Consider the following 23,761-nt stretch of genomic DNA (forward strand, 5'->3'; position numbering starts at 1 on the left):
CAAATGAGTGTGATAAACACAGGGATCCCTATATCTTTTTAAAGATATATAAAACAACAATATGGATCCCAAAAATGCCCACCCCACAATGGGGCTTGACAAATAATGCTCCTATAATTGGGAGACTTGCATAAAGAGTCCAGATAAGTACACAAATACTGAGGGATAGATATAGGGGATAAGGTATATAGGATAGGGAGGAAGGGCCTAGGAAATAGATACGGCCTATAATGCATGGCCTCTACCTAATTCTCCCTATTCTCAACTCCCTAATCTACCCCTGAACCTAGGCGGAGTAATCCGTCCTTATAAGGACTGGCCCCTCTCCGGAACTTACCCCTCAAATGTCCTGTGAGTAGCCCTTTTATAAGGCAAATGGGAGGCTGACTATCTCACTAGTATATTGTCTGTCTGATTTTAGGGGTAGGAGAAGGAAAGGTGACCTAATCCCTGGTACAAAAATATTGTGTGTCGGTAGTTAAAGGAGATCTGTGTGTGTGTGTGTATATAATATATATATATATATATATATATATATATATATATATATATATATATATATATATATATATATATAATGTGTGTGTGTGTGTGTGTATATATATATATATATATATATATATATATATATATATATATATATGCTGATGACTAATGGATACACAGTTGAACCCATATATGTATATATACTAATGATTCATATATAGTGAGTACATACAAGATGGTATCTATGTGTGGATGTGTATGAAATCAACATACGCAATACTTCTCACTATCCACAGACACAGATTATTCACAGATGAAAAACACTATATTTCAGTCATCCATGTAAGATGATTATCAAGCAAATAAGGGATACTAAACCCTCATACAAGATGTTACATAACATTGAATAAAGTTATTATCGCTGTCTGTGGGTAATAAATGCAGATGGTTTGCAAACACACTATTTCTGCCAGTCATATGATGTTAACAATTGCCCAGATAGTAAAAGCAACTATCACACATTGTTCCATTTAGACCATAGGGACATGAAAATCATAGATGAAAACCGTCACTGATTGTATTATGCAAAAGTGACCTGCTTATACATAAATTGATATTTTTTGGCAATAAGGCAAATTAATATCTAAAGTACTTATCTGGACCCCATTGGATTCAAAATAGTCTCAACGCGTTTCTTGTCAGGAGACCATGGGGGGGCATAGATGTTATCATGAAGATGGATACATGAATGATGGCCTGTCCAGGATGTCGCTAGCTGTCTGATGCTGTGTGGCCATTCACCTTCCTATGTTCCCCTTTTGCGCCGATATTGGCTTCCCGTTCTTCCGACGCTGCTTTGCTCCCTGCTTCTTAGGCTCGGAACGTCACCCTGCCGGCCGCAGCCATGTCATGCCTCGGCCAGTGATGAGCTGAGCGCACTGTCATGTAAGGAGCCCAGGCAGAAGGCGAGGTCCGAGCTCCTTACATGACTCCTATCACTGGCCGAGGCGGGACATCGCTGCGGCCGGTTGTACACTGACTGAAGTGTGATGTTATAAGCCTAAGAAGCAGAGAGCCGAGCAGCGCCGGAGGAACGGGACACCGATATCTGCGCAATGGGGGAACGTAGGAAGGTGAGTTTTTGCAGCCCAGGCACAAGGAAAGGAAAAGTTTTTCTCCTTTTAACTGGACTTTTTTTGATTGTGGAGAAGCTCCCCGGTTAAGGTTTGTTTTTTCCTACTACTTGGTTTTTCTGGTTCATGGACTCTGGAGGGACCACAAAGCTGCTGATAACCATCCTTTACATGTGCATATAGATGTTGTGCTCTACGCTTAACACCGTCCAGTAAGGAGCCAATTTGCTACCCTTTTCCCCAACCTTACTCCTCAGTCTTTAATGAGGTGCGCTCTTGTGTTTTTTCTTCTTCTTTGATTTACATTCCTAGCAGTATTATAAAGGGCTTTTAGAAATGTGTTTTAGGGGCATATTTCATTGCCGTTTATTGTCGAATCGAGCCAAATCAAACTGCCATATTTGGGAAACTTTTAACTTTCTGTTTTTATGCAGTGCACTTTTCGGTAAAAATAACACCTTTATTCTTATTCTGTAGGTCCATATGATTACAAGAATATATATTATTAATGGTAAAATAGCATCTTTCAAATTCCACCCCCCCCCCCCCACCCCCCTCCTAAATAATGATTTAATGGAGGGGCTGTACATTTTATGGTAAAATTAAAGCCTCTGTGGATGGAAAAAGAGCTATGTCTCTTAGATGGTGAGTAGGAAAAAACTAAAATGCTAATTTTGATTGGATAATTATACTTCTGAATTACTTTAGTTATCTCAAATTTGTTGCATGTGCACATTATGTGCTACGTGACTGAACTTTGGGAGTATGACTGTTTACAATAGGTGTATCTGTCATAATCATGTTTATTTGGGTGAGCCACAGCCAGTAGCTTGGGAAAACACTTGTGTGAAATAAATACTGGTGTATATACCGGTATTTATGGCTGACATTTCATAATTGAAGTTAAAATCTAATAACCCCTTAAGAACATGACCTAATTTTGACATTAGAAGGCACGTAGAATACAAATTGTAGCGGTCTAGTCAACCCGGGTATGCGGTATGATATAGTAACAAATATATATGTATATATGTGTGTGTGTGTGTGTGTGTTACAGTTAAAACCAGTTTTTACTGAAAGCCTTTGTTAAAACTAGGATTTACTGCTTTTCCCTAGATAAAACAAGGTTTTTACTGAACACCTTCGTTCAAACTAGAATTGTACTATTACAAAAACAAATGTTGTATCCTAGGTTATGCCAAATATGGTTGTATCCTCAACAACTGGTACATTATAGAAATGTCAATTCCCAAACAACACTTTCAATTGCTTTTATCTGATTTGTTTCCCTAGTTAAAAGTAGTTTTAAAACAGATTCAACGTCACATACCAACTAATACCTCCGCATCTTCATATATTAGTCATTTAATTCAAACTAGTTTTCTCCGTTTTAACTGAGTGATTTAGTTAAAACTAGCTTTCTCTAGTTTAACCCCTTAAGGACATGCACGGTGAATGTACAGTGCTGCTAAGATTAACTTAGTGCTTACTGGCATACATTTATTGTGCTGGGTTCCGGGATCAATGCATCTCTGGAAGCGGTGATCAGGCCGGGATGGCTGCTGTTATCCAACAGCAGCCGCCCAGGGCGATCCTAACCCCCCCCCCCCCTTGTGGGCTTTTCCGGGTCAATATGGTCTCTGGTGGCCCGGGAAAATGATTGAGTGGTTCTTTCTGAGACTGCACCAATTACCCTTGTCTAGCAGGTGTGAGGTGGCACTGGTGCCGCCCCACAATCGCCCTGATTGGTCAGCTGGAACCAATCGATCAATCAATGCTCCTGCTGTGCAGTGTGACTGACTCGACCCACTCTGCCCCTAATCTGGAGGGCGAGAGCGGGTGCCTGTCAGTGATAAGTCACTGTTGGGGCACCTGATGGCTGTGGCACGAGGTTGGCAGGATCCGTGATGCAGCATCAGGACACGAGACCTGTGTTCCTCTTGCTGTTGCATAAATACAACTCCCAGCATGCACCGACAGCTAAAGGGCATGCTAGGAGTTACAGTTGTGTGCCTCCTGCTGTTGCATAACTACAAGTCCCAGCATGCCCTTCGGCTGTCCGTACATGCTGTGAGTTGTAGTTGTGCAACAGCTGAGGCACACTTTTTGATAGAAAAAGTAGAAGATATGTGCCTCCAGCTGTTGCACAACTACAACTCTCAGCATGCATGGTGGGAGTTGTAGTTATGCAACAGCTAGCGCACATGGGCAGGTTTACAGTAAGTTTCCAGTTCAGAGTTTAAGTTGCCTAAAATCCGCTGTGGTTCAAATTTGGAGCGGGAAACTCGTAAATCTGACTGTGTGTATGTACTGTCAAAACGCCTAAACTACAACAAGCAAAATAAAGTGTTAAACAATACGAATACACACACCCGTACACACACTCCCACCCCCCCCCCCAAAAAAAAAAAATAATTCAACTGCTCGTACGACACTGTTTCCTAATTGGAGTCTCCAGCTGTTGCAAAACAAGTCCCAGTGTGGTGACCCACGGTGATAGTGGGACCACAGGGTGTAGCGGTGTAGGTGGATGGGGCAAGATGGTATTAACCCCTGGGGCAAGGTGTTGTTAACCCTTAATGTTTGTGACGCCATAGTGGTTTTTGGGTACCAGAACCACACGAACAGTATCTCCGCTATTCCAATGGCTAGGCAGTGAAAGGAGAGTCCACAACCAAGTTATGGTTTAATGGAGGCTTCATGGAGTTAAGAAAGTTGTTGTTATCTTCACAGCTAGGCCAGAATACCAGAGAGGTGGCCAGGAACACAGAAGGACCTCGCAGCTTTTGGGAGCAATTAGACTTGTAATAGACTTTAGAATCTTGACTTTAGGCTGAATTTGACTATTGGTAATAGTGACAGCAGACATAGGGGGAGATTTATCAAAACCTGTGCAGAGGAAAAAATGCCCAGTTGCCTATAGCAACCAATCAGATAGCTTCTTTCATTTTACAGAGGCCTTGTTAAAACTGAAAGAAGCGAGCTGATTGGTTGCTATGGGCAACTTTGCCTCTACACAGGTTTTGATAAATCTCCCCCATAGACTTTACTTACTGGAATCACTGAAGATTTTAGGCCTTTCAGGTACTGGACACTAGCACTGAGATCTCTGGTGTTTGCTGGTCTCAGTAAAGTGATGATGGTACAAGCGAGAGAATTGTAATGGCCACCCCCTTATATAGAGGGGGGCTGAGCCAAAGCCCATTGGTCAAGCTGCGGGTCATGTGTTAAGCTGGTGCCCTCTGGGTAACATGTGATAACATAAACATATGATATCTCACAGGTCCTTTAGACATTTACTGGAGTCCTCCTAAGGTTCTTTATACTTACTATACATTAATTCACTGACTACAATACTATTATAACAAATGACACTATAGTAACAGCAGGTTAGACCCTGCAGGAGAGCCCCCAGGTAATTGAGGGACTCAACCTGACAGGGGCTAAATGTAGTGCAGGACCATGTCCTGTACTGGGACATCACACCAGCATGGCCGAACAGCAACTGACTGGTTGGGAGTTGTAGTTTTGCAACAGCTGGAGGCACTCTGTTTGGGAAACGCTATAATTGTGTATTTTTGGTGGGGGAAGCAAACTGAGTGCTTCCATCGGAGTCAGCCCCTATGCAAATCCCTCAAATGAGCATGGGGCTCTCTCTGTCCACAGCCCTGTCGTATTTTAAGGCAACAGTTTGGAGCCACATATGGTTATTTCCGTACTCTAGAGAAATTGTGTTAAAAATGTTGGGGGGCTTTTTCAACCTTTTATGAAAAGGAAAAGTTAAGGGCAGTACCAGTATGTTAGTGTAAAAAATTACATTTCTCTTGAGTATGGAAATATCCTACATGTTGACATTAAGTGCTCGGGCGCACAACATGGCTCAGAAGTGAGAGAGCTTCATGTACATTTGAGGCCTTCATTGGTGATTTGCATTGGAATTGCTGATAGTTGCAGCAGTTCTGATAAAAACCCAAAAACAAACAAACAAAAAAGTAAACTCCCACATGTGCCTCATTTTGGAAACTACACTTATCAAGGAATATAATAAGGGGTACAGTGAACACTCCTCTGGTGTAGTGTTGGGCGATATGACCAAAAATGGATATCACAGTATTTTTCCAATTGATAGCGGTTTCACGGTATTTAACAGTATTTTTTTTCCTGCTAACATAGGAATGTACATACACTAGAGTGCAATGCTGCATACATACTCCCCATGTATAGCGCTGTGTAGTACATTCCTATTACATGGGGGGGTATGTGCAGAGCATTGCACTCTAGTGTATGTACAGATGTGAATAGCAGTGACTGCAGACTCAGAGGCCCTAAGTCACTGACCGAAGCAATGCTCTGCACATACCTGCCCTACGGGGATGGTATGAGGGCAAATTTTTTGCGCTGTGGTCTGTACTTTATCGGTACCATTTTTGTTTTAATGGGACTTCTAGATCGCTTTTTATTTTATTTTTTATGGCATATGAAGTGACCAAAAAAACACAATTTTTTTACTTGTTTTTTTTTTTTCACGTGTACACGATCGACCGTGCAATTTAATTAACATGATTTCTTAAAGGGGTTATCCAGGAAAAAACTTTTATTTTATATATCAACTGGCTCCAAAAAGTTAAAGATTTGTAAATTACTTCTATTAAAAAATCTTAATCCTTTCAGTACTTATGAGCTTCTGAAGTTTAAGGTTGTTCTTTTCTGTCTAAATGCTCTCTGATGACACGTGTCTCGGGAACCGCCCAGTTTAGAAGCAAATCCCCATAGCAAACCTCTTCTAAACTGGGCGGTTCCCGAGACACGTGTCATCAGAGAGGATTTAGACAGAAAAGAACAACCTTAACTTCAGAAGCTCATAAGTACTGAAAGTATTAAGACTTTTTAATAGAATTAATTTACAAATCTGTTAAATATTCTGGAGCCAGTTCATATATAAAAGAAAGTTATTTTAATTTTTTTATTTTTTTTTCCCCTGGATAACCCCTTTTAATAGTTCAGACATTAACACGCGATGATACCACATACTTTTTTTATCTTACATTTTTTTTTACATTATTTTTAGTTAACAATGGGAAAGGGGGATTCGAGCTTTTATTTGGGAATGGGTAAATCGCAAGGAGTGAAATTTAAACACTTTTTTTTTATTACACTTTTTTACATTTTGTTATAGCTCCCATAGGGTATGTGCAGACTGAAGAGCATTGCACCTTAGGGTCTGTGCAAGACTCTACAGTGCAGTGTGTGTAGAGCATTGCACCCTTACCTGAAGTGCAGACTAGGGTGCAATGCTCTGCACATACCCCCACCTGTATGGGAATTTACACACACACACTGCTATACACATGGGAGGATATGTGCAGACTGCAGAGCATTGCACCCTAAGGTCTGTAGAAGACATTAGGGTGCAATGCTCTGTCTGCTGTCTTCTCTGCACATACCCCCATGTGTATAGCAGAGGAGACTGCAGACAAGATGGGAGGATCGCCGACCGCCGGAGCCGCAGCATAGTGCACAGCCCGCACTATGGTGGCGCCGCCGGGAGTAGACAGGAGGAGCAGCAGCCCCCCCGGTGAGTGGTTGTACTCTGAGGGTGTGGCTGCCACGGAGTCTACTGCTGCTGCTGAGTCTGATGCTGCTGCGGGACCAGCAGGCATAGCGCCTGACCGCCCGCCCGCAGCAGCCTCCTGATCGGTATTGCGGCATATGAAAAATTTGGATCGTGAAACAAAAAAAGTATTCGGTATGAACCGGTATACCGCCTAGCACTACTCTGGTGTTTGACAACATTTTGGAACAGTGGGCCATGAAATTAAAAAATGTAAATGTTTACACCACAAATTGTGTAACCCCTAATATGTATGGAAATAGTGCTCTGCTGGCACTCGACAGGGCTTAGAAGTGAAGGTGCGTTGTTGGGCTTTTGGAATGCATTTGGCTGGAATGGATGTTGGGGGCCATGTCATGTTAAGCCCCATGGTGCCAGAACAGTAGAAACCCCCAACAAGTGACCCTATTTTGGAAACTCCACCCTTCAAGAAATGAAACAAGGGGTGCAGTGAGCATTTACACCCCACTGGTATTTAACAGATTTTTTTTTTTCTGTCACACTTGTAGGGTCTAAATGCTCACTGCACCCCTTGTTACATTCCTTGAGGGGTGTAGTTTCCAAGTTGGAGGTAATGTGTGTGTGTGTGTGTGTGTGTTTTTTTTTTTTGCATTTATGTCAGAACCGCTGCAGCTATCAGCCATTCCAATGCAAATTACAAATTTAGGCTTCAAATGTACATGGCGCTCTCTCACTCCTGAGCTCTGTTGTACGCCTGCAAAGCACTTTACATCCACATATGGGGTATTTCCGTACTTGGGAAAAAAAAATTCAAATTGTTTTTTGTTTTGTTTTCTCTCCTTTTTAAGTCTTGTGAAAATGAAGTATGGGGCAACACCAGGATGTTAGTGTAAATAATTTAGTTTTTTACACGAACATGCTGGTGTAGCCCCCAACTTTTCCTTTTCAAAAGGGGTAAAATGAGCACGACAGGGCTCTGGAGTGAGAGAGCACCATGTTCAATTGAGACCTAAATTAGGGATTTGCATAGGTGGCAGACTGGGATGCAAGCATGGAGTTTGCCTCCTCCACCATAAATTCTCAAACAGGGTGCCTCCAACTACAAATCCCAGCATGCCCGGACAGCCAGTGGCTAAGGGGCATGCTGGGGGCATGTTGGGAGTTGTAGTTATGCAACAACTGGAGTTGCTGAAGGGCATTCCGGGAGTTGTAGTTATGCAACAGCTAGAGACACTCTTCCACCATGCCCTTTTGCTGTCCATGCATGCTGTGCTTAACTACAACTCGCAGCATGCACGTACAGCCAAAGCATGCTGGAAGCTATAGTTATGTGCAATGAGCTGTTGCATGACTACTACTCACAGCATGCCCTTTTGTGTGCATCCTGAGAGCCCGGTTTGATCGGTCAGTCCCGGCCGACCAATCAGGGCGATCGTGGGGTGTCACTATTGTCACTTTAGCCCTGCTGGGTAAGGCTGATTGGTTCTGTCTCAGACAGCACCAAACCTGCTTATGTTTCGGGCTATCGGGCCACCAGAGATCCGATTGGCTCCAAAAAAGCCACGATTTGATGATCAAAATTACCTGACCAATCGGTCTCAAGACACTCCTAGGTCATATGCCGAGGTGGCTGCTGTTAGATTACGGCAGCCATCCCAGTCCGTTCACAGCATCCGGAGACGCAGTGATCCCAGAACCCCAGGTTATAAATTTACGGTGCTGTGCTCTAAGTTAATCTTAGCAGCGCTGTATGTTTATGGGGTATATCCTTAGTGGGTTATACTAAAAAATATAAATCACTCAGTTAAAACGGTTGACTGAAACTACTGTAATACATGAAGAAAGTCAGGCACCTGATAATGCGGAGGTATTAGATGACTCAGAGGAGTTATTAGCTGGTATGTAACGTTGAATCTGTTTTAAAACTTTTTTCATTCAAAAAGGTTTCCCTAGTTAAAAGCAATTAAGTGTTTTCTATGTCAGACAAAGAAAAATTAATGTTGAATTCATTTTAGCCTCTTCTGGTTCAATACAAACATCTAGCTTCTGCTTTCTTGGCCTATTCAGCCGCCTTGGTGCTTTCAGGATTTTCGGTATCCCCATTTCTCCTGCTACAAGTTTGGCCTCAGAAAGTAGATTTGTCCACCTATCGCCTGCATTTCCAAGGAAAAAGATTTTAATATTTTCTCTTCCGATTTCCGTTGAAACAGATCTAAACTCTACAGAACTTTTAACTAGAATATTGAAAGTATGATAGCCTTAAAAGATAAAAAAATATTTCAGTTCCATCACTTCAGAATGAGCCTTACTTGAAAGTCTTCACTTCAAAGGCTTCAATGAGGCCTGGAAGTCTTAAAGCAACTGGGCGACCAGCTTCAACTTTAATACTCCTTCTGGTGTTACGTAGGCATGCAATAAACTTCCAATTTCCTCCTCAATATTTTCAGCCAGTCTTAATAACCGCTTTTCTGCTATCTCTTCACCAGTCTTTTTGGTGAAGTTAAAAAATTCAATAAACCTTTCTTGAATAACCCAATTATTAGTCTCTGGATCTCTTTGCACATGCCTTAGAACAATAACCTTTTGTTCTGTATGTGATTTATATCTGGTGTAACATCACATATCCGAGAGAAATAAATAGCATTTCTCCTGTCAGACAGGAGAAGATGGTGTCCACAACATTTTTCCCGAATATATTTATGAACTCCTGATATGAACTCATTTTAGATAATGAGTAGAGATGAGCAAACTTACAGTAAAATCGATTAGTCGCGAACTTCTCAGCTCGGCATTTGATGACTTTTCCTGCGTAAATTAGTTCAGCCTTCAGGTGCTCCGGTGGGCTGGAAAAGGTGGATACATTCCTAGGAAAGAGTCTCCTAGGATTGTATCCACCTTTTCCAGCCCACCGGAAAGCGAACTAATTTATGCAGGAAAAGTCATCAACTGCCGAGCCGAGAAGTTCGTGACGAATCGAATTTACTGTAAGTTCGCTCATCTCTAATAATGAGCATTAAGTTTTCTTCCACTCTCTTGGCTTCTCTTCACTTTTTCCAAATGTGTCAAACTGTTCATGGAGCATTGGATCATAGTGCGCTATCAATTCCAGTACACCAAGGAAATTCCCATTGTGCAAGTCTCCAATTCTTTGGGAGCTTCCCCAAAATGCCAAATGTCTTGATGCCAGAAATAACGTAACATCCAGAAGTCCTTGTAAACAGCAATTTTTTTTGTTTCACTGTCAAAACTCTTCTGCATTTGGGAGTTCAAACCATGGCCTGCAATGGATATTTGAAGCTTTCTCCAACTCCAATAATATTGCTTGTGATTGTTGGAATTTTCATGTTCTGGCAAACGATTGTAGAGAAAATGCCACAGATTTTTTGACGGCTTGAACCCCTCTTTCCAACAAAACTCATAGCTTTGCCATGTTCAGAAGAGAATGCAAGGCAAGTCGCACAGTACAAAACCTGCTTGCTGGTGCTCCATCTTAGCCAGTCCCGCACGATTTTCTTTTGTCCATTTGTTGATTTTGCATAAAGCAGAAACTCACTGATCGTTCTTCACAATCCTTGTCTATACCTTTTTTTTTTTAATCATTTCCTGTAGTTGTTGTTCTTTAAACCGCACGCACGATGGTGTACACGTAAAAAAATTAAAAATAAAAAAAAACAGTCCAAAAGTCTCCATTATTGATAATTTCATAGGCCTTAAAAAAACAATAAAAAGCGATCAAAAAGTCCTATTAAAATAAAAATAGTACCGATAAAATCAGATCACGGTGCAAAAAAATGAGCCCTCATATAGCCCCGTATGTGGAAAAATAAAGTTATAGGGGTCAAAATATGACAATTTTAAACATACAAATTTTGGTGCATTATTACCGTAATTTTTACCGAAAGTGCACTGCATAGAAATGGAAGTTCCCAAAGGTTACAAAATGGCATTCATTAATTCACATATATATTATTTTTTTATTTTTTTGCTGTAGATTTTGTTATAAAATGATTGTTTGCATTACACAGTACAATTGATTACACAAAAAACAAGCCCTTATATTGGTCTGTAGGTGCAAAATTGAAAGTAATAGGATTTTTAGAAAAGGAAGAGGAAAGAACAAAAGTGCCAAAACTAACATTTTTCAAGTCTTTAAGGTCAAAATGGGCTGAGTTCCTAAGGGGTTTAACCCATCTACCGACTAAAATATAACACTTATTGCATAATTACTATTAAAACAATAAATACAAAAATAATAAAACAAGAGAAATTCCAGTGTGGAGATGCTACCGCTGGAATTTACCAGAGTTGGTATTCACTATAGAGTACCTACACTTTAAATGCCAGTTAAGGATATGAGGTGGTAAATAATTCCACTCTGTATGCCCCACTACATACTGATTAAAGGAAAACTGTCATATGTTTTCTCCCGCACTATCCACAGGTACAGGTGGATAGTGCGGGAGACGCTGAACATTTTGAGTCCTACCTTGCCCGAATGTGCTGCGCCGTTCGCGGTTACTGCCTTCATCTGGCACTGTGACGTAACCGCCGCCCGGCCTGCAGCACCGCCCAGCAAATGAATATTCATATAATGTCTTACTCTCCTTCTCATCCCGGCCGATACGGCGCATGTGCGGGATTTACTCCAGCGCTGCTCCAGACTAATGAAGCAGCACTGAAGACCGCTTCCGGGTATAGTAGGAAATTCCGCACATGTGCAGTATCGGCCGGGATGAGAAGGAGAGTGTAAGACATATGAATATTCATTAGCCGGGCGGTGCTGCGGGCCGGGCGGGGGTCACGTCACAGTGCCAGATGAAGGCAGTAACCCTGCCCATGCCAGTTAGCAGCTAATTTATGTATACAGAAAAACTGCTATAACAGGCGAACGGTGCAGTGCATCCGGGCAAGGTAGGACTCAAAATGTTCAGCGTCTCCCGCACTATCCATCCCATCGATACCTGTGGATAGTGCAGGAGAAAACATGACAGTCTTCCTTTAAGTATTTAAAGGAAAACTGTCAGATATTTTCTCCTGCACTATCCACAGGTACTGATGGATAGTGAGGGAGACGCTGATTTCAACGAGCCCTACCTTGCCCGGTTCCGCCCGGCCGTTTGCCGCGATTGTAGTTTTATTATATGTGGAAATCTTGCTGTAACTGGCACGGGCGGGGCTCCTGCAGCTTAAAGGGGTATTCCAGGAAAAAACTATTTTTTATATCAATTGGCTCCAGAAAGTTAAACAGATTTGTAAATTACTTCTCTTAAAAAATCTTAATCCTTTCATTAATTATCAGCTGCTGAAGTTGAGTTGTTTTCTGTCTGTCAACAGTGCTCTCTGCTGACATCTCTGCTTGTCTCAGAAACTGCACAGAGTAGAATTTGCTATGGGAATTTGTGTCTAAACTGGGTGGTTCCCGAGACACGTGTCATCAGAAAGCACTTAGAAATGAACAGCTCATAAATACTGAAAGATTAAGATTTTTTAATAGAAGGAATTTACAAATCTGTTTAACTTTCTGGAGCCAGATGATATATAAAAAAAAAATTTTTTTTTTTTATCCCTGGATAACCCCTTTATCCCCTTTCCCTCCAGTTCTCCCTCTCTTAGCCGCTCCTAACTGGAGGGAGGGGGATGACTATTCTTAAGTGGCGCTGATGTCAGTGCCAGTTAAGCTGCAGAAGCCCTGCCCGTGCCAGGGCAAATAAAATTGCAATTGCGGGCGAACGGCCAGGCAAGGTAGGGGTAGTTGGAATCACTTTCTCCCGCACTATCCACAGGTACTGATGGATAGTGCGGGAGATGCTATCTGACAGTTTTCCTTTTAAAGAATGACCTCAATTCACCTCGATAGTGACTCTATGGAGTATTCATCTTATATCATATAAATCCATTATAGAGTATTTATTGACCAACAGACTAATATAGTGGTGCCAAGAGAACGAACACTATTCCAGTCATAATCCAAGATCCACTAGCCCCCTAAGGCACAAAGGGTATCATAGGTCCTAGAATAACGAGGTTTATAGGTATAGAATTTTGGGTGTTTCCACTTGGGTATTGAGAGTGATCTTAGTTATTGCACTGTGATCAATGCCACTGTGGCAGTGCACTAAATGGCAGAATACATATTTAGTGAACTAAAACTGGAGCGACTTACTAAAACCTAACACCACTACCTCTTATGTGTTTTTCCAATATACTGTGGCACAAACAAAGAATATTGGGATTTTTCTTTTTTTGCTTGCTGAGTAGGGACCTACTAAATATAAATTTTTATCTTTTCACTTTATACTAGTAATTAACCCCTTGAGGATGCAGGATTTTTTTCATTTTTGCACTTTTAGTTTTTTCCTTCTCAGTTTCTCATAGACCAAATGCTTTCAATACCCAATTTATATCGATTTTATTTTACTACTTTAAAAAAAATTACTTTTTATACAAAAATTTTTATGCTTAACCCCTTAACGACTACAGACGTATATTTACGCCTGGTCGGCTCCCGATCTGTGAAGCGTGCTAAGAAGCTGAGCGCGCTTCATATCTGCGGGATCCCGGTTGCGATCAGCAACCAGGACCCGCGGTGAATACCGGACAACGGGCTGATGTCCAGTATTAACCCTTTAGATGCCACAATCAAAGTTGATTGCGGCATCTAAAATGGGAAAATACACTGCCGGTTAGCTCAGCGGAGCTTTTTAGGACCACCGCAGTGAAATCGTGGCGTCCTGAACAGCTGAGAGGACAGTGTGAGGTGTCTTACCTTCCTCCCAGCTGTCCAATCGGCATTTGATTGCTCCAAGCCTGAAATCCAGGCTTGAGAATCACGCACAGAAAACACTGATCAATGCATTCCTATGGCAATGCATTGAACAGTGTCTGCAATCAGTGTATGCAATATTATAGCCCCTAGAGGGGGCTATAACACTGCATAAAAAAAGTTAATAAATGTGATTTATCCCCTTCCTTAATAAAAATCAGAATCGCCCCCCTTTTGCCATTTAAAAAGTGTGTGTATATAAAAATAAAAACGTGGTATCGCCGCTAGCGTAAATGTCTGAACCATAAAAATATATAGTTAAACACATTCAATGGCGTATGTGCAAAAAAATTCCTCCGAAGTACAAAATAGCGTATTTTTGGTCACTTTTTATACCATAAAAGAATGAATAAAAAGCAATCAAAAAGTCCAGTCAAAACAAAAATGGTACCGATAAAAACTTCAGATCAGGGTGCAAAAAATGAGCCCTCATACCGCACCATTAGTGGGAAAAAATAAAAAAGTTATAGGGGTCAGACTATTTTAAAACATATAAATTTTCATGCATGTAGTTATTTTTTCCAGAACTACGACAAAATTAAACCTATATAAGTAGGGTATCATTTTAATCTTTTGGACCTACAGAATACCGAATTTATATCGATTTTATTTTACTACTTTAAAAAAAATTACTTTTTGTACAAAAATTTGTATGCTATTTGTGTCATATTTACCGAAAAATGTACTTCGTAGAAATGGAAGCCCCCAAAAGATAAAAAATTGCGTTTTTTTTCTTCAATCTTGTCACACAATTTTTTTTTCTTTTTTTGTTTCGCTGTAGATTTTTGGGTAAAATGACTGTCATTACAAAGTAGAATTGGTGGCGCAAAAAAAGCCATCATATGGATTTTTTGGTGCAAAATTGAAAGGCTTATGATTTTTAAAGTGAAGTGTAACAAAAGTGCAAAAACAAACGCTTGGTCCTTAAGGGGATAACATTTTCCTCTTCTGATCCCTATAACTTTTTAAAACCCGTATAAGGGGCTATATGAGGGATAATTTTTTGCGCTATGATCTGTAGTTTTTATAGTTAAAATTTTTGTTCAGGTGGAACTTTCTGATCTTTAAAAAAAAAAAAACTTGTTTTTTTTATGGCTTAAGAAATCGCCAAAAATACACAGTTCTGGAATTTATTTTTTTGTTTTAAGTTTACACTATTGACTGTGCTTTTTAATTCTATATTTAAATAGTTGGGACATTTACACACTCGGCGATACCACATGTTTGTTTTTGTTTATATCATTTTATCAGAAAAAGAGGAAATGGGGGTAATTCAAACTTTTGAAACTTTTTTTCTTTGCGGTGGTAGCGATCAGCCTGCTGGAGCTAATTTCCGACATTTAGGCGTTTAAAGGGTTAATGTCAGACATCGGCATGATCAGCAATGTCAGTCATTAGCCATGAGTCCTGACTGCTGATAGCAGCCTGGACCCACTAGGTATGAAGCGTGCTCAGCTCCTGAGCATGCTTTAAACTCCAGAAGTGGTTGCAGGGCATGAAGGGGTTATGCAATAAGTTAAGGACCACGGGCGTATGGGTACCCCTTGCTCGCTGATACTCAAAGGGGTTATCCAGGAAAAAACTTTTTTATATATCAACTGGCTCCAGAAAGGTAAACAGATTTGTAAATTACTTCTATAAAAAAAAATCTTAATCCTTTCAGTACTTATGAGCTTCTGAAGTTGTTGTTCTTTTCTGCCTAAATGCTCTCTGATGACACGTGTCTCGGGAACCGCCCAGTTTAGAGGTTTGCTATGGGGATTTGTTTCTAAACTGGGCGGTTCCCGAGACACGTGTCATCAGAGAGCACTTAGACAGAAAAGAACAACCTTAACTTCAGAAGCTCATAAGTACTGAAAAGATTAAGATTTTTTAATAGAAGTAATTTACAAATCTGTTTAACTTTCTGGAGCCAGTTGATATATAAAAAAAAAATTTTTTCCTCTCTGATGACACGTGTCTCTGGATTTTGCCAAAGCGTTTGATACTGTCCCTCACAGACGTCTGACAGGTAAGTTAAGGTCTTTGGGCTTGGAAACTTTAGTTTGTAACTGGATTGAACACTGGCTCATGGATCGTACCCAGAGAGTGGTGGTCAATGATTCGTACTCTGATTGGCCTCCGGTAATTAGTGGTGTACCCCAAGGTTCAGTACTGGGACCGCTGTTGTTTAATTTATTTATCAATGATATAGAGGATGGTATTAACAGCTCTGTTTCTATCTTTGCAGATGACACCAAGCTTTGTAGCACGGTACAGTCTATAGAGGATGTGCATAAGTTACAAGATGACTTGGAAAGACTAAGTGTCGGGGCATCCACTTGGCAAATGAGGTCCAATGTGGATAAATGGAAAGTTATGCATATGGGTACTAATAACCTGCATGCGTCGTATGTCTTAGGGGGGATTAAACTGTCAGTCACTGGTAGAGAAGGATCTGGGTGTACTTGTAGATCAGACTACAGAATAGCATGCAATGTCAGGCTGCTGCTTCCAAGGCCGGCAGGATATTGTCATGTATAAAAAGAGGCATGGACTCAAGGGACAGGGACATAATACTCCCCCTTTATAAAGCATTGGTACGGCCTCACCTGGAATATGCTGTTCAGTTTTGGTCGCCTGTTCATAAAAGGGACACTGCGGAGTTGGAAAGGGTGCAGAGACGCGCGACTAAACTAATATGGGGCATGGAACATCTTAGCTATGAGGAGCAATTAAAGGAGTTACAATTGTTTAGTCTTGAGAAGAGCCGTTTAAGGGGGGATATGATAAACGTATATAAGTATATTAATGGCCCATACAAAAAATATGGAGAAAAACTGTTCCAGGTTAAACCCCCCCCCCCCCCCCAAAGGACGAGGGGGCACTCCCTCCGTCTGGAGAAGAAAAGGTTTCGTCTAAAGGGGTGACACGCCTTCTTTACCGTGAGGACTGTGAATTTATGGAACGGTCTACCTCAGGAACTGGTCACAGCAGGAACAATTAACAGCTTTAAAACAGGGTTAGATACATTCCTGGAACAAAATAACATTAATGCTTATGCAGAATTATAAAACTACATCCCTTTCCCTTATCCTCTTACACCCTTCACTTCAATTCCCTGGTTGGACTTGATGGACGTATGTCTTTTTTTCAACCATACTAACTATGTAACCCTTTCAAGGACCAAGGGCGTACCTGTTTGCCCGTGGGAATTTCTGTCCCGCGGCGCGCCGGATGGGGACTGGACCGGGGATGCCTGCTGAAATCATTCAGCAGGCATCCCGTGCCAATGCCCGGGGGGATCCTGAGACTCCCCCATGTTGGCGATCTCACTGGCTATTCGCAGCGATTCTGGGTCTCTGGTGACCCGGAAAATAAGGGGGTCTTGGACACCCTGAAGGGATAGGAGTTAGGTGGCAGGGGTGCCATCCCTCCTGTCCCTGCTATTGGGTTGGTCAAAAGCGACTGACCAATAGCAGATCGGGGGGGTGTTTAAGTTTGGTTCCCCGCTCTACTCACCCACTGTAATCCGGGCAGAGCAGGGGAACTGTCTGAGACCGGCGCCGGAGGTCACTTACCATCAGCTGCAGCGGGCAGCGATCTGCGCGGGTGGCAATGCATGTGGCTGGCTCCCTGGTGCAGACTACGGAAGCCGGTGAGTTGCTTAGCAACATCTGGAGGGCTACAGTTTGAGACCACTATACAGTGAAACTGTGGCCCTCTAGATCTTGCAAAACTACAACTCCCAGCATGCCCACACAGCACTTTGCTGTCTGGCCATGCTGGGATTTGTAGTTTTGCAACATCTGGAGAGCCACAGTTTGGAGATCACTTTGGCCCTTCAGATCTTGCAAAACCACAACTCCCAGCAATCCCAAACAGCTGTCCCGGCATGCTGGGAGTTGTAGTTGCGTACCTCCAGCTGTTGCATAACTACATTTCCCAGCATGCCCTTCGTCGATCAGTACTTGCTGGGAGTTGTAGTTTTGCAGCAACTGGAGGCACACTGGTCGGAAAATACTGAGTTAGGAGTTAGGTAACAGAGACTAACTGAAGGTTTTCCAACCAGTGTGCCTCCAGCTGTATCAAAAGTACAACTCCCATCATGCACGGTCTGTCAGTGCATGCTGGGAGTTGTAGTTTTGCAACAGCTGGAGGTTTGTGCCCCCCCCCCCCCCCAATGTGAATGTACAGGGTACATGCACATGGGCGGGTTTACAGTGAGTTTCCTGCTTCAAGTTTGAGCTGCGGCAAATTTTACGCCGCAGAACAAACTCCTACTTAGAAACTCACCGTAACCCCCCTGCCAGTGCGATTGTATCCTAAAAACAGTGCACTACACTAACACATAATAAAGGGTAAAACACTTCATATACACACCGTTACACTGTGAAAACGTATCATACGTCATTGTTTCCAAAACGGAGCCTCCAGCTGTTGCAAAACTACCAGCATTTCCAGACAGCCACTGACTATCCAGGCATGCTGGGAGTTTAGCAACAGCTGGAGGCACCCTGTTTGGGAATCACTGGCGTAGAATATCTCTATGTCCACCCCTATGCAATCCCTAATTTAGTCCTCAAATGCGCATGGCGCCCTCTCACTTCGGAGCCTTGTCGTATTTCAAGGAAACAGTTTAGGGCCACATATGGGGTATTTCCGTACTCAGGAGCAATTGTGTTACAAATTTTGGGGGGGCTTTTTCTCCTTTCACCCCTTTTATGAAAAGGAAAAGTTGGGGTCTACACCAGCCTGTTGGTGTTGCCCCATATTTTTTTTATTTTAGCAAGAGCTAAAAGGTGCTCAGCCAAGACGCCACTGTAACTAGTAATTGGATGAGCGAGATGTCACTGCAGTTAGGAGCGTGTCTCAGAAGTAGCTAGAGCTGAGGGGGACTGTATGTCACAGTGGGAGGCCCAGGGGACAGTGGGGGGTGTTAAATATTACCAGGTTGCAAAATTATATTCCGGACTGACCATGGTGAGAGTGAGCACTTGGTTTGGATAAAAAACATACATTTATTGTAATCTTCTTGACATTATGGCAGACAGTACATAGAACAACGAATCTTCATATAAAAGTAGTTCTTACCATTAGTTAACTATGCCGGAGGGTTACATAGGCATGTCCATTAATCTTGTCTCTCCAGCTGGTATTTCCTCCTAATTACTTCTTCTAACATGGTGGATCCATCTTGAAACGTCCTTTTTAAGATGGCCTCCTCTGTTAGCTTCTTACAGCAATCATTCTCCTCATGCTTTCCCTGGAGGGCTGTAAAGGACTTCCCTCTGTCAGGAGACGCTTTAGTAGAGGGACCCCCATAATACCTCTTATGCTCAAACTATGGGCGTACCTATATTGATTGAAGGTGTGTCCTTTATAAATGTGGGCATGTCCATAAATATACATATAGGGTTTATTAAAAGTATATGTCTCCTCCTTGTGGATTGGTTAAATATACATTTAACTTTGGGTGTATGCATGAAGTTATAGATATACTCTTTCCTGAATGGCTATTACTTGGTATTCCTATATCGCCTTGTTCATCTCCACTAGGGATCGACCGATTATCGGTATGGCCGATATTATCGGCCGATAATCACGATTTTGGGCATTATCGGTATCTGCAATTACCTTGCTGATAAGCTGATAATGCACCGCACCGCGACCGCCCCCCCCCCCGACCCGCCGCACCGCGACCGCCCTCCCGACCCACTGCACCGCGTCGCACCCTCCACCGTAGTGCTGGGCGGTATACCGGTATGGATTTTTGCCCATACTTCTCCCCCACCCGCCGAGTCAATAAAAAAATTAAACTTACCGGTAATGGGGGTGGTCCGGGCCATCCATCCTTCCTTCCTGTAGTGTCCGGCGGCATTCCGCGTGGAGGGTAAACCGGTCTGGGCTGTCCTTCTCCGGGGGTTATCTTCTCCACTCCGGGCAGGCTCCGGCCTAGTACGCTGCATAGACGCCGCTACGCCGTGATGTCAGGTGCGTCGCTGCGCACGGGCGTCACTGTGCAGCGGCTTCTATGCAGCGTACTAGGCCGAAGCCTGCCCGGAGTGGAGAAGATGACCCCCGGAGAAGGACAGCCCGGACCGGTTCACCCTCCACCCGGAATGCCGCCGGACACTACAGGAAGGAAGGATGGCCCGGACCACCCTGACAGGTAGGGGGAGAGAAGCGGGTGGTGGTGGCGGCCTATGGCACCGCAAAAGCCACTGCAGTGCATTGATTTAAAGCGCCCGCTTTAAATCAATGATCTGCAGCGGTGTCGAGGGGGGATAAATAGCCGATAACTTATACCGGAATATCGGTATAAGTTATCGGCTATCGGCCCTTACCTCCCCCGATTATCTGTATCGGCCCTAAAACACCGATATCCGTCGATCCCTAATCTCCACGCTATATGTGTACTTACAAGAATATTACGTGACATACTACAGTCTATTTTAACAACTGGTTACATATATTTAGCAAATATCTTGAGTAACTAAGTACTGTGCTTAACAAAGGTCGTTCAGGTACACCTTTTGCTCTCTGGTAGTTAAGGACCAAGTACCTGTACACTCTTGGCATTTATGGTTACTGCCGTGCATGGGGCGGTGATCGGAACGGGATGACTGCTGATATCTTTCAGCAGCCATCCCAGGACATCGCCTAGGGGGGTCCTGAGACCTCCCCTCCCCTTGTCAGCGATCTCTATGATTCGCCGGTCAGTTCTGACTGGCGAATCACACCTTTTTCCAGCCAAATTTTGACTGGAAAATAAGGGTGTTCAGCACTGTCAGAGACAACGCCGATCACCCTCATAGGAGTGTGGTGGCCGGGGTGCCAACTCCTCCTATCCCCTGACCGGCCAATGGCAGATCAGGGGCAGGATGGGAAGGGTTACAGTTGCAGAGCAGATGGGAAGGAGAGAAGTTCATAGTCTTTGCATTGTGTGTCTGTGTGTGCGCCACACTAAGCATGGACAACAGAAGGCGGGGAAGAGAACTGTCTGAGGACTTCAGAACAAAATTTGTGGAAAAATATTAACAATCTCAAGGTTACAAGTCCATCTCCAGAGATCTAGATCTGCCTTTGTCCACAGTGCGCAACATTATCAAGAAGTTTGCAACCCATGGCACTGTAGCTAATCTCCCTGGGTGTGGACGGAAGAGAAAAATTGATGAAAGGTGTCAACACAAGATAGTCTGGATGGTGGATAAGTAGCCCCAAACAAGTTCCAAAGAGAGTTCGCGCTGACACTGGTGCTCCCTGAGCCTGCAGGACAGCTTGAATATCTGTCGACATTTAAATAAAATGAAACGCTATGGCAGGAGACCCAGGAGGACCCCACTGCTGACACAGAGACATAAAAAAGCAACACTACAATGAACTGGAGAAAGCCCAAATCCTTCTGGGAAACTGTCTTGTGGACAAATGAGACAAAGATAGAGCTTTTTGGTAAAGCACATCATTCTACTGTTTACTGAAAACAGAATGAGTCCTACAAACAAAAGAACACAGTACCTACAGTGAAATATGCTGGAGGTTCAATGATGTTTTGGGGCTGTTTTGTTGCCTCTGGCACTAGGTGCCTTAAATGTGTTCAAGGCATCATGAAATCTCAGGATTAGCAACGGATTTTGGGTCACACTGTACAGCCCAGTGTCTGAAAGCTGGGTTTGCATCCGAGATCTTGGGTCTTCCACCAGGACAATGACCCCAAACATACCTCCAAAAAGCACCCAGAAATGGATGGCAACAAAGTGCTGGAGAGTTCTGAAGTAGCCAGCAATGAGTCCTTATCTAAATCCCATTGAACACCTGGGGAGAGATCTTAAAATTGCTGTTGGGAAAAGGCGCCCTTCCAATAAGAGACCTAGAGCAGTTTGCAAAGGAACAATGGTCCAATGTTCCGGCTGAGAGGTGTAAGAAGCTTATTGATGGTTATAGGAAGCCACTGAACTCAGTTATTTTTTCCAAAGGGTTTGCAACCAAATATTAAGTTAAGGGTGCCAATAATTTTGGCCAGACCATTTTTGGAGTTTGGTGTGACATTATGTCCAATTTGCATTTTTTTCCCCCTCACTTTTTTGGTTTTAGTTGCAGTACACACAAAGGGAATAAACGTGTATAGAAAAACATGTTACTGCAATACTTTTTTGTGAGAAATACTTTTTTTATACATTTTTTTATTTTTTCAGAACAATTTCACGGGTGCCAACATTTACGGCCATGACTGTTGGCCTTATTTATTTATTTTTCTTCCAAAAGAGTTGTATTAACAAAGTCAATCTTATGAAAATGTGCCCCCAGGGCAATCAGCTGATCGCTGTGGGAGTCATTCCTGGTACTCGCAGCAAGCAGCTGGGCCAGGGATGCACATCTTCAGCAGAATCATAGCAAGATAAAAGTAGTACTACATGGCCGACCATGTAAAACCTGTACAGAGTTTGTTCGGGTTTATGGAGGGGGAGGGGAAGGGGGGGCTAAAAAAGATGTTCTAGAATTTTTGCTTTTTATCAAGTGCAAATATTAAATGGATAAAGAGAGAAAACTGACAGATCTCTTGCCTGAGCATAATCACACTTCACTATAGTTTGTCAGCAACTTAAAATTAACGTTTATTTGGTTTCTTGCAGGTGGCTCAAGATGGCTGATCTAAGGTTTTGCGGAATAAAGAAATGGAGCTCGCATAGTATGCTACTAGGACTTGGTATCTTTATTTTGGTCAGTACATTTGGCATTGCAACCTCCACTTTTGATAGTAAGTCAGATTCATGTGATGTAATCCCTGCAAGTCGATTTGACTGCGCACCAGAGAAAGGTGTAACAAAGAAAGAATGTGAAGCACGTGGTTGCTGTTATTGTCCAGCAGAGAAAAATCCCGGCATTGGACAGCCATGGTGTTTTTTTCCATCAACATATCCCAGCTATAAATTGACCAGCAAAACGGAAACAGAACATGGATTTACTGCCATACTTGTTCGATCCAAAGAGACTTTTATGCCAAAAGATATTATAACTTTGCAGCTTGTGGTTTCATTTGAGACTGATGACCGTCTGCATTTTACTGTAAGTATTTTATTTATAAATTTTTGTTTTGCTCATCAGTACTTTTTTGCTGTATAGAGCCGAAAGCTGGGTTCACACAGCAGAATTTCTGCACTGAATTCTGCATGGAATTCTGCATGAATTTATAGCCAATTCACTTCAATGAAATTATGCAGCAGAAATTCTGCTGTGAATGGGACAGTGGAATACCACTGAAGTATATTGGCTATAAATTAATGCAGAATTCAGTGCAGACATTCTGCCTTGTGAACCTGGCCAGATACTGAAATGTTTTTGCTTTTAGATATTTTTTTCGTAATCTGTTTCTATCTTCTGACATGTAATTTTTTTAATTTATTTTTTTAACACAATTTAGAGATGGGTTACAGAAAGTCCCATGGGCAACAATAGACTGAAGCTGTCCCATAGACATGAATGGAAAAGGTGTCTGGGGATGCTCAGTAACCTTTGCAGAGTTCATTCTAGATAAAGAGGGAGGTTACTCTGTGAGCAACAGCTATTGTGTACCTTTTTATCTATAAACCAGTGTAACCTTTCATTGTAATCACATCTGTGGAGAGCACTGCTGGGAAGTATTTTAAACAGAACAGGAAGTCTAAGTTTAGCTTAAGGCCTAGTTGCCAGAATGGAAACTGCAAGATTTTAGAATTATTTTAAAATATAGGTAACCTGTCCTAACTTTTGGCCCTCTGAAACTTTCAC

The 23,761-nt window shown here is 42.4% G+C and overlaps 1 protein-coding gene across 3 annotated transcripts in view; it reads left to right on the top strand.

The window, feature by feature from the left end:
- The window catches only part of LOC130297283 (lysosomal alpha-glucosidase-like), a 260,565-nt gene that overhangs the window by 53,747 nt on the left and 183,057 nt on the right, over positions 1–23,761 (top strand). For 2 of the 3 annotated variants that reach the window (XM_056549592.1, XM_056549593.1), the window contains one exon: positions 22,627–23,059. In XM_056549592.1, coding sequence (XP_056405567.1) covers positions 22,637–23,059 — 423 coding nt within the window. In that variant the 5' untranslated portion in view covers positions 22,627–22,636. Of the gene's footprint in view, positions 1–4,599; positions 4,704–22,626; positions 23,060–23,761 lie in introns of those variants that run through there. The other variant, XM_056549594.1, reaches the window with a different exon arrangement.

Source organism: Hyla sarda, chromosome 13 (genome assembly GCF_029499605.1).
Source record: "Hyla sarda isolate aHylSar1 chromosome 13, aHylSar1.hap1, whole genome shotgun sequence".
In the NCBI taxonomy this organism is placed as follows: domain Eukaryota; kingdom Metazoa; phylum Chordata; class Amphibia; order Anura; family Hylidae; genus Hyla; species Hyla sarda.